Raw genomic sequence first — 10535 nt, 5'->3', positions numbered from 1 at the left:
TGGAGCCTGGTCGCGCCGCGGACCTGTCACACAGGCGGCTGGGGACGGTCAGCACCGAGGGGCAGGGAAAGCCCGGGCCGGCGGGGGTGTGCGTCCGTTCCTCTCGCCTTCGCCCGTCTGTTACTGCACGGTGCTGGTCCCGGCTCGCTTCTCCCCGGGGAAACTCGTGTTTTCGTGTGGTGCTTTCTGTCGCTTTAGGGGTGGAGGGGTGGTGCGGCGTGGTGAAACGCTGCCGCAGGTTGCTCGGTTGCGGGCTTCGCGGCAGCTGGACAGCGAAACCTGCCCGGGCTGGAAGCTGTCCCTTCAGAGCGGAGGTGCGGGGCTGGCGGTGAGCCTGGCTCAAGGTTCTTTATGATAATAAAACTGCTCACAGCGGTATGAGGGAAGAGAGGCGATAAGAAGCAGTTCTGTACGTTACCATGATATATTCTAAAGGTGGAAGCTGGCCTTGAGCAACAGACGTTTTTCTTTTGAGGGCCTCTGTGGGTGTTGCATACATAGAAGTTATCTTACCAACTACTGTTTTTTTTCAATTATAGTATGTGGACTTGCAGCAGGTAATTAAATGTGTCTTATGATACATGTATGTCTGCTTTGCCTAGTCCTGTGAACTCCTGTAGTGCTTCCCTGATGTATACTGGGAATCCGGTACTTGGTGAAACATCTTTAAAGCGCTGTAATTTTAGGTTTTATAGTTCCACAGGGCCTGTAGAAGGGTGATGTGAGTTCTCAGCAGGCTTGCCCTCAACTGGTTTGTAAAGTAACTCTGTTGGCTGAATTTCTAGAATGGCCTCTTTGCGTTAGCTTCATTTTTAGTAACCCACAAGATTAGAAGTAGGCTAACATGTTCTAGCATGTGCATATTCTGTGATTAAGAACCACGGCATAAAGTGTGTTTATTTTTCTCAGCTAAGTATTTCCAGAGAGAGGGGCAGCATTTTGAGTAAGACTCACTAATGTTAGTGACAGAAAAAGCAGGCACAGTTGTGGAAGGCTTCCATTTAGCGATCTCTCCACCTACCCCACCCCCTTTGCCCCAAAAGATAAAGCAGATAGGGCTTTTTATATTAAAAATTCTCATTGGGTCTTCATGACCTGTTCTCACTCTTAAAATAACAAACAGTTCTTTACCATGCATTCCTATGTCTACGATCAAAGTTGTAGTAGACCCGATCTGGTTGGCATGGCCCTGTGCTAACTGCGTCGTGCTTGGATTGGGGAAACCAGCTTCTTGAGATGACGTTTGTTTCGGTAAGTGACTGGAACACTTGCTGGAATTACTGTGTCCTAGGCTCTAAGCAGTTCTAAAAGTAAACTTAGTTATTCACGGACCACTTCAAAAAACCAAGTTTGACATTATGTGCGGAAGTAGAGTGATGATAACTTTTGGCATCCCTAAAGTTCACCAAGGTCAATGGGGTGATTACTACTTAGGCATCTAAATCCATATTTATCTGTCTATGGCTGTCAAGTTCAAATGTTTGTTTGTGTTTCAGAACTGTGTGGGGATTTAATTCTAAAATATTGTGGGGATTAAGGCTATTACATGTGTTATACAAACACCAAAATACTTATCTCTTTAATAATGAAGTTTTGCATTGACATTTAGGGACATGGTTTAGTGGGCATGGTTGTGTTGGGTTGACGGTTGGACTCGATGATCTTGGAGGTCTCTTCCAACCTGAATGATTCTATGATTCTATGATTATCTAATAGTTAAGCTTAGGATCAATACATTAATAGGAATTTTTTAAAAATTAAAATAGGCAGAAAATAAGGCCTGCTGGCCTCAAGCAGTATTGGATTTTTCAGGTTTTTGTCTACGTTCAGCCTGCAATATAGATATTTCCATAGTGATGATTTATGTAAGAGGCCATTAATATTCTCTTTAGAATCAGATGGCTGAAATAATATATGCATGTATTTTCTGTAGAAACTCTAATTGTTTCCAAACTATGAGCAAGTGACAACTGGCTGACATGAAGGACTGTATGCCTCTTAAAAAGAGGCAGAAAAAACAGCCTGAGGGAAAGCATTAAAGGTATGTCTGCATGCACACAGTTGTGACTGAGTGCACAGTTATGAATTCATCCGTGGCATGCCTGGCAAGGTACAGATTTCACATGCATTTTAGATATGTTAAGTACTAGTTAATCCATACCGTTGAGACTTGTACAGCTTCTGACATAGAAAGTAGAACTTAACTTCAAAAGCGGTAGGAGGTTTTTAATTTTTTTTTTTTTTTTTTTTACCTGTGAATGACCATTTCTAACCCATTTCAAGGCCAGGCCAAATTTTGCTGCTAAAACAGTGGTATGAGGTAGTACATGCTCACTTTGGTTTAGGTTTGAAAGCAACGCTGCTTAATGACAGTTGTAAAGGTGGTGTGCACAAACAGAGGGAAAGTATATATGTTTTATGTGTTTGTCTCAATTTCTTCATTGTACTGTGAGATTTTTTGGTTTAGACTATAATTTGAATCTTAATGCGGTTTAATTTGGTCCGTTGCCAGAGCAGAAGCACGTACTTTTTCGTGCTTGTTTATACACTTTTTCCTTAGATCAAACTTAGTGATGTTGCACTTGCAGGATAAACATGATCACAGACCTGATGAAAACTTATTTTATGTATTTCTGAGGTGGAGTGAGTGAGAGATGGAGTTGCAAGAAATGGTAGCCTAGATATTTTGAGTCTGCGTGCCCAAAGTCAGCTTTCTTTAACCTTGTCTGGTCCCCACAGTTCAAGCTCTGTTCCCACGAAGTGCACCTTCTGATCCTCTGTCTTCCCCACAGCTTTCTGTTTCTTAGGCTGAGCCTTTCTTTGTGAACTACTTATAAGCTCTTGCCATGCCATGTTTGTCCTGTTTTCTGTGTTTTTTTCCACCACTGTGAGAAGAAGTCCAGTAGAATTAGCTTCCTAGCTTCAGCAACCACTTGAAGGCATGAACTTCCCCAAGGTGTTGAATGAAGTCCATCAGGTTTAATGACCTTCCATTGCTTTGGGGCTGTAAAGCATAGCTTGCAAAGTATTGGAGTGTTTCCACAAGATAGCAGGTCGCTTTGCAAGTTATATACAGACAGATGTCTCATTTGGTCCTCAAGAATTCAACACAATCCCATTGTAAATACCTCGAAGTTTGGATGACCTGTACCATTTTCTGCTTTCACGTCTAACAAAAAGACTAATAAAGTGCTTCAATGAATAAGCAAGGATGCAGCAGTAAGTTAACAGCAGACAGCAGTGTGTGCATTGTGAGAGTGGGATTGGTTTGGGTATGAAATCAGCGTTAAAAAAAAGAACCCACCAAACAACCTGAAAATCTGTGGTACTTACATCACCAAAAATGATCTGAGGGTGAGAGAAAATGCCTTGTTTTGAAAAACTTCATTTGTCCTGGTTAAGGAAAGGTAGGTATTAAAAGCAGCGGAGAGTGACTTGATTTTTTTGCAGTGAAAAATGTAGAATAGCAACCAAAGGCTGGAAGTGAACTCTGACAAATCAGAAATAGACATGCTTCTAACTGCTCAGGTGATTCTTGATGTGTACTAAATTGCCGTTTTTCCCCACCTAGTCTGAGATGGGAAGTTTTATGGTTGTAAACTTTAATCAGGTAAGAGTTGTTTGGCTCAGTATGAGTGAAAATGAGGGACATTTTACTGTCCTCTGGTACGCAGAATGGTCAGACTGCTTAGTGGGCAAGCCCCACTGCCTCTTTTTCAGGTACTGCACAACTCCTTGTCTCAGCATTTTCTGTTGTGGAACATGAATGGCCCTCATGAGAGAGCCACAGAGTGTGGGCTGTCATTTGCTCCATGATGTACTTCCTGCAGAGGGGGCTTCAGGAAGCAAGGAAAAAGGATAGGACAAATAGATGCTTGTCTGTGTCTGACTTGCAAGCTGGAGGATAGCTGTCCTTGAGTTAATTGATCGTGAGATGGTTTTGGTCTCTAAAAATGTTGCACTGACTAACAGCACCTCCCTCATTTAAACACACATGCTTGTGAGGGATTAGAAATATTAATTTACGTCTTCCGATTCAGAAATAATCTTTGCTGCAAACAGAGCTTAGTTTTACTACCATGATGCTTACGATGACATACTTTCGTACTTTTGGAAAAGAATAACCTCTATTTTTACTTTTATTTGATTTAGCAGTAAAGTCCTGGACTCTTTATACAATTTTTATTTTTTTTTAATTTTCCTGTGAGGTTTACATTTACAAAAGGATTTGTTTTTCATCCTGAAGCTGAAGGAATTGGTAGAAGTTCATGGATGTGTATGTAAGTCCAGCTGAAGGACTAATGTCCCAAAATACGTGCCTTTTGAGTTAAAGTGGGAACTGTCATCTCAAAGCAACATGTCTGTCAGACTGTATTAGTGCCTTAGACTTAGGTACTGAATATAAAACTAAAGAAAATTATACTAAGCAAGATTTCTTAAAAATCTATATTCGTAATCAAAATGAAAACAACAAAGTTATTTGTCTTCAAGCCCATTTAATATCCATAGGTAGATTACTAATAAAGTTATTTATCACTTTTCTCTTTTGCCTCTTATTATGTGAATTGTGATATTTTTCACTCTTCTGTTTTACAGAGACTTATTATAAAAATTGTTACTGTTTGTGTCACTTTTAATTTTAGCTGTTTCTAACAACAACAAAAATTTTGCTTTAAAGGCTAAAAGATAGCTAGTGTTTCCCATCGCTTTTAGTCAGGTCATTAAAATATTATCCATGCAGTATATGTCAAAGAGAAGTTATATAATCAGAGCAATTATATTACACTTGGAAAAAACAAATCAAGTAAAAAAGGAACCGTTGCTACATAAAAAGCTGTAGTGTTGATAAACATCTGTGAATATAGACAGTTCGGTTAATGGAAGTCATGTTTCAGTGTAGTGTTTGTACAGAACCTATTAATTATTAATAGTATTGACATGTCTGAATCGTGTATGTGGAAGACTGGCCTTTGGGTTCAAGTCCTTAAGTGACCTAGGATACCACAGTGAAAAAAGAACAAGCTAATTATCATGGATAAAATAATGAACTCCAGTTTTGTGTTAAGAGAATTTTTTAACAGAGTGCTTCTAGGTAGAAAGCCTTGATCGGGTGCAAATAGATGTATTTGATGCTGTAAACCAATATTTCATGTCTATCAGTGGTCATAGGGGTGAATTATTGATGAAGGCAAGGGATGGTCCATAGAAAATTTACTTGCTCCATATGGAATAGAAGTTTGTCTTAGATGCCTGCTTTCTGGTTTGTGTTGTATAATACAGAAGAAAATATCTGGATTATTTTGGTTTAATATATGCACTCAAAAAGCTTGTTCTGTGTAGTCTGTATTTTCCTTCATAATTACATGCGCTTGGGGAAGTGGGACAGCTCATAGCATATGTGAATTGCAAGTGTGAAATTTTTGCTGGGTTTGTGATCAGATGGATAAGGATTCTTGGTATGCCTGAATATTAATAATAGTCATTTTCTTCTAGATTCATGCACATATCATCCAGGTGTGCCAGTCTTTCATGATGCTCTCAAAGTAAGTATGCAACTAGCTTTTTAAGACTTATCTTTTTTTCCATATATGTAAAACAGTATGCTTGTTTTCCTTTTTCATCCCAAATCTGTCAGTTGTAGAAACTGATGCCCAGCCTATCATGTTTGAGCCACCCCATGAAATTAGAAAAGCACACTTACTCAAACCTGAAGAAGTTAAAAACTGTACTCATATGGTCTAAATGCCATGCAAGTCTGTATGACATGTTTCCTATTGATTGACTTTAGGTGTCTCAACAGTTTAATTAGGTCCTCCGAATAGGCCTTTGGAGACATTGAGAGGTGTCATACTCTTTATGAGTCAGTTATGTCAGTTTATGTCAGTTAATTAACCTGCTTGGAATTCAAACCAGCTGCTTGTGGTCTTATGTGGCTAGTGAACTAAGACGTGTGTGGCGTTTGCCTACTATAAAAAATAGTGTTCTGTTAATCTGACAAATTAGTATGTTGATTAAGTTGGGACTGGTTGCTCATGCCTCTGATGCAGCTGTGCAGGATTCTTGTGCTACATCTTCAGTAGTGAATTAAATATACCTGTGGCTGGTGTCCAGTGCTTAGGCCAACTGCATAGCCCATATTTGTTATGTTAAACTGTTTTCCTACTTCAGGATCTACTGGATGCATCCAAAGCGCCTACAGGGAATTACCTGAGACAAAACTGCCAAAATAGTACTGGAAATCATTCTAACAATTTAATAGTGTATGGCCAGAAATCTGGTCTCCAGGAACGGAGCCTGGCACTGTTTACTGTATTAATACAGATGTAGCTGAAGTGACCTTTCTTAGGACACCAAACTGCTATTTAACCGAGCTTTGGGGCAAGCATTTTTTCTTGGTATTTAGGAACTGCTCCTACTGGCAGTGCATCTCATCCCTGTCCCATAACGTGGTGTCTTTTAGGCTCATGGAAGCTTGTGCGTATGTGCTGGGTAGTGTGTTTTCTGAGAGCTATTGCTCATATTGCAGTACGTGACTCCGGAATCGGCCAGAGTGTGCCACTCGCAAATTAGGACGGATGCTGTTAGATCAAATACGATATGGTTACTTAGACTATGGCAATTTGTTTTGTACAAAATTACAGTTGTACTCATAACACAGCACCTAAAACTTCTACCTAGTTATAAAGACAGAAATTATACAGTTACCTCAAAAGATAGTGTTTACTCCCTCTTATATACGCAACATTTTTCAAACAAGTACTACTTTCCCTCCTCTCCTTATGCTATCTCTTGGCTTAATTAAAAATTTATCATAATTTTGTATGGGCAGTTTTCTTCCTGTTATGAATTCTAGATAGTCTAAGTGGGCAGGGTGAACCTCTTGTCTCCTTGACTGTGGAAATAGTTAATATTTTGAGGATATTTTAGAACCATTTACCTAAAACCCATCATGCCACACTGCTTAAGCTCTCAAAGCAGTGGTGCATTTTAGTCAAACTGTTGCCTTTAATAGGGTTCTTCAAGTTGTAAGATACGTTATTCACAGTGGCAAGATAATTTTCTCTAAAATTGGATTTCTGGTTTATATAATAAAAAGTGCTCTTATTGATATAGTTGGATAGATGGCTATGCAAGGCAGATCTCCAGCTTTGTGGTGGGAAATAAGCAGCTGAAAGACTTGACTAGTGCTCAAGGAAAGAAAAAATCCTCATCATTTTAGGAAAGGGGCCTGTATGTTATACCACAGGTGAGCCTAGTCTCAGGTATAGTATTTGTTTGTTTTGCTTACATGTTACTTTATGATACAAAGTAACATTTCTGTTTTCTGTCGTACAGAGTTGGCACCTAACTTGTCATGGAAATACTGCCTCATGTTCACCAAACTATCTGATTAAGGCAGCATGAGTGAACTGAAATGGCAGCTGTAACAGGTTTCTATGGCTTTTAAAAATGCACATGATGACAATATTGTCCAAAGAAGGGAAGAAAATAAATCTCTAATCACGATGTGCCACATCTTGTAAAGGAATATAATTAGTCTTTTGCTTTTTATAAGCTGTTGCCAAGTAAAGTAGTCATGCTTGTTTTGTTTTTATTCCAAAATGTTTATAGGGTTGGTCATGTTGTAAGAGAAGAACAACAGACTTTTCTGACTTCTTAAGCATTGTGGTATGTACTCATGATTATTTACAATTTTTATGCTTGTCAAATGACAGTGGTAAATATTAAATGGTACATGTGCTTACATGTTTAAAATTTGTGTACTTCTGTTAAAACTGTCTTAATCTTGCATGCACTATTTTTCTTGATACAATGTTGAAGTCGAGTCTCATTTTCAAGCTTTAATGGTTATAATTAGTTCTATCAAAACGCTTGTTAACAATGAAGGAAGGTCAATATTTTTTGTTACTTTGCTTGATTACGCAAAGTACGCATTTTTCTTTAACGTATGTCCAAATGAAGATACCTTCCACTTTAGTTGTAAGATTTCCTTTGCAGCCAATGTTTAGAGTGGGTTTAAAGGAGAAGATGGGTCTGAAGAAATAAATTGAGAAAACTTGTTGCAGTTTTTGATAATTTTTAATTGTGCACAGAAACTACACTGCATATATATAAACATATGCTTTCCATAATAGGGCTGTACAAAGGGTCTCCATAACAGTGAGAAACCTCCTGAACCTGTTAAACCAGAAGTCAAAACTACCTCTGAACGAAAGGAGCTAGCTGAACTGAAACCCAAATTTCAAGAACACATAATTCAGGCACCAAAACCATTGGAAACAATTAAAAGGCCAAGGTACAGTATGCGAAACTAAGTTTTGCCAGATTTGTGGTCAGTTGGCCAGGTTAAAGCTCATTTGGTTATTCAGTGTTACACATCTCATACAGTGTAAAAATTCCCAAATTAACTTTAGAAGAGCTTGGGTTTGGTAGCAGTGATGATGTTATCTTAAGCCTCAAAATGAGATAAAAGAATTCTGGTTGGGAGAAGATACTTCTGATCCAGAAGTACTGGATCTCTCAGCATTTAGCTTCACAGTAAACAAAAATTGCAGTCTAAAGCCTCATAGCTTAGAATGCCACTAGCAGTTGTGTTTAGTGTTTTACAGTCATAAAAACTAATTTTAGGGTGCTTGTATTTAGATTCCTTAATCTCTCTGATTTATTTTTGTTGTTGTATTTAGGATTTCCTGTTGGAAGTCCAAGACTGCCTTCTAAATTTCTAGTCTGTTTTTCCATAAACAGTAAGAATTGGCATGTACAAATCTAGTTTGTTTGCTTGTTGTCGTAAGGGAGGTTAGAAAGGAAGAGCCTTATAGCAAGATTAAAAGTTACTATTTTGTTGTCTTTTTTAAATTACTTTTCATGAAGCTGACATGAATACATGGACATTTTTTTAGCCCAGATGAGCCAATGACAAATTTGCAGCTGAAAGTGTCAGCTTCCTTGAAGCAAGCACTAGATAAACTGAAACTGTCATCAGAAAACGAAGAGAAAAAAGGTAAGAAGGTTAAGTAGGTATGTACACTAATTGTCACACAAATAAACAAAATGCTATTTTGTTGTTGTTTCTGAAGTAATTATTTCATGTAATTATGTTCTTGTTCTTAATAGTCTGGGAAATACCTTCCAGTCTAGGGAATGATAATCAAAGTTGAAATGTGAACCATGTGGAGACTTGGGTGTTAGGAGCAGTATGTTCCCATTAAAATTAGTTGAACTGCCTATTTTGTGAGATTTTCTGGTTAGAATGGACATGATGGGAACATCCATTTCTGAATATATGACTTGAAGAGTTTCCCAAGTAATGAACTCTACTCCTATGCTATTGCAAACACAATGTCATATCAAGCCTTTCATAAACTGATTAAATTCCTCTGAAGTTTAGTTGGCTCTCCCTCGTCTGTTTTTCCTCTTTTTTTTTTTTCTTCCCACAGTTTATTTGGAATTTGGTTCCAGAACTACACTGCTCCTTAAGAAATACTTTCTAATTTCAACCTACATTTGTGGCTATTTTATTCTTGTGTCAGAACTGTCATTTAGCTCTTCTTTCTATTTGGTATCCAAATTCTTTCCTTGTGTGTATTTATAGACAGCAGTTGGAGCCTTTTACATTCTTAGTTTTACAAAACCAAACAAGATGAGTGATTGTTCTCTTCCCCTATGATTGTAATAGTCCTCTTTATCAATTTTTTTTACCCCACTTAAAACCGTGTAAAGGTGTAGAACCTAGAATCTGATGCATAGGTAATACAGCTTTTGGAATGTTTGCATAACTTCTGTTTCTTTGTACCTTTCTGGCAGATGTCAGTGCCAGGCAGAAAATAGACAGCTTGAGAGTTTCTTTTTCCTAATCTACTCCTTAGCTCATTTTAGTTCTCAATAAAAGCAAAATATTTAGTACATTGTACAATTCAGTTGCTATTTTCTATAATACGATTCTGTTTACAGAGGAAGACAGTGATGAAATCAAGATTGGGACGGCATGTAAAAATGCAGGTTGTTCAAAAGTAAGTGGTTCAGTTCCACTCTTAAACCCAGCTGCTAAACTATTAAGTGCGCAGTTTTGTTTTCCTTTCTTGGGTGTGTTTTTGTGTGCTACAAATTGATTTGGAAATGGCACAAAGTCCACCAGGCTTAATGAATGCACATTTGATAACACACTCTAGTATGGACAAATGTGGGCTGTTTTGTACTGTGGATGCAGTAAGTCTAAGATCACTTTTTTAAAGCCTGTCCTGAACTTCTAATTAGTAAGCTTGCCAAACCGATGATACTGACGTGCTTCAACTTAAAATGTTGAAAATAGTATTGGTGAGAGGTGGCTTACTGTTAACACTTGAATTGCTCTTGATAATCTGGGTATAGGTCAGAAGCATCTGCAGATCTTACCAGTTAATGCTTCCTGCCAGAAGAATCATAGAATCATTAAGGTTGGAAAAGACCTCTAAGATCATCGAGTCCAACCGTCAACCCAACACCACCATGCCCACTAAACCATGTCCCTAAGCGCCTCATCTACCCGTCTTTTAAAT

The 10535-nt window shown here is 38.2% G+C and overlaps 1 protein-coding gene across 1 annotated transcript in view; it reads left to right on the top strand.

The window, feature by feature from the left end:
- The window catches only part of CHORDC1 (cysteine and histidine-rich domain (CHORD) containing 1), an 82072-nt gene that overhangs the window by 60751 nt on the left and 10786 nt on the right, over positions 1-10535 (top strand). The window contains exons 2-7 of the mRNA XM_009334866.1: positions 199-314; positions 5494-5543; positions 7612-7668; positions 8136-8296; positions 8901-9001; positions 9952-10010. Of these exons, the coding sequence (XP_009333141.1) occupies positions 199-314; positions 5494-5543; positions 7612-7668; positions 8136-8296; positions 8901-9001; positions 9952-10010 (544 nt within the window). The remainder of the gene's footprint in view (positions 1-198; positions 315-5493; positions 5544-7611; positions 7669-8135; positions 8297-8900; positions 9002-9951; positions 10011-10535) is intronic.

This window comes from Pygoscelis adeliae, unplaced genomic scaffold (genome assembly GCF_000699105.1).
Source record: "Pygoscelis adeliae isolate BGI_AS28 unplaced genomic scaffold, ASM69910v1 Scaffold141, whole genome shotgun sequence".
Lineage (NCBI taxonomy): Eukaryota > Metazoa > Chordata > Aves > Sphenisciformes > Spheniscidae > Pygoscelis > Pygoscelis adeliae.
This window is presented reverse-complemented; position numbering and strand designations above follow the sequence as displayed.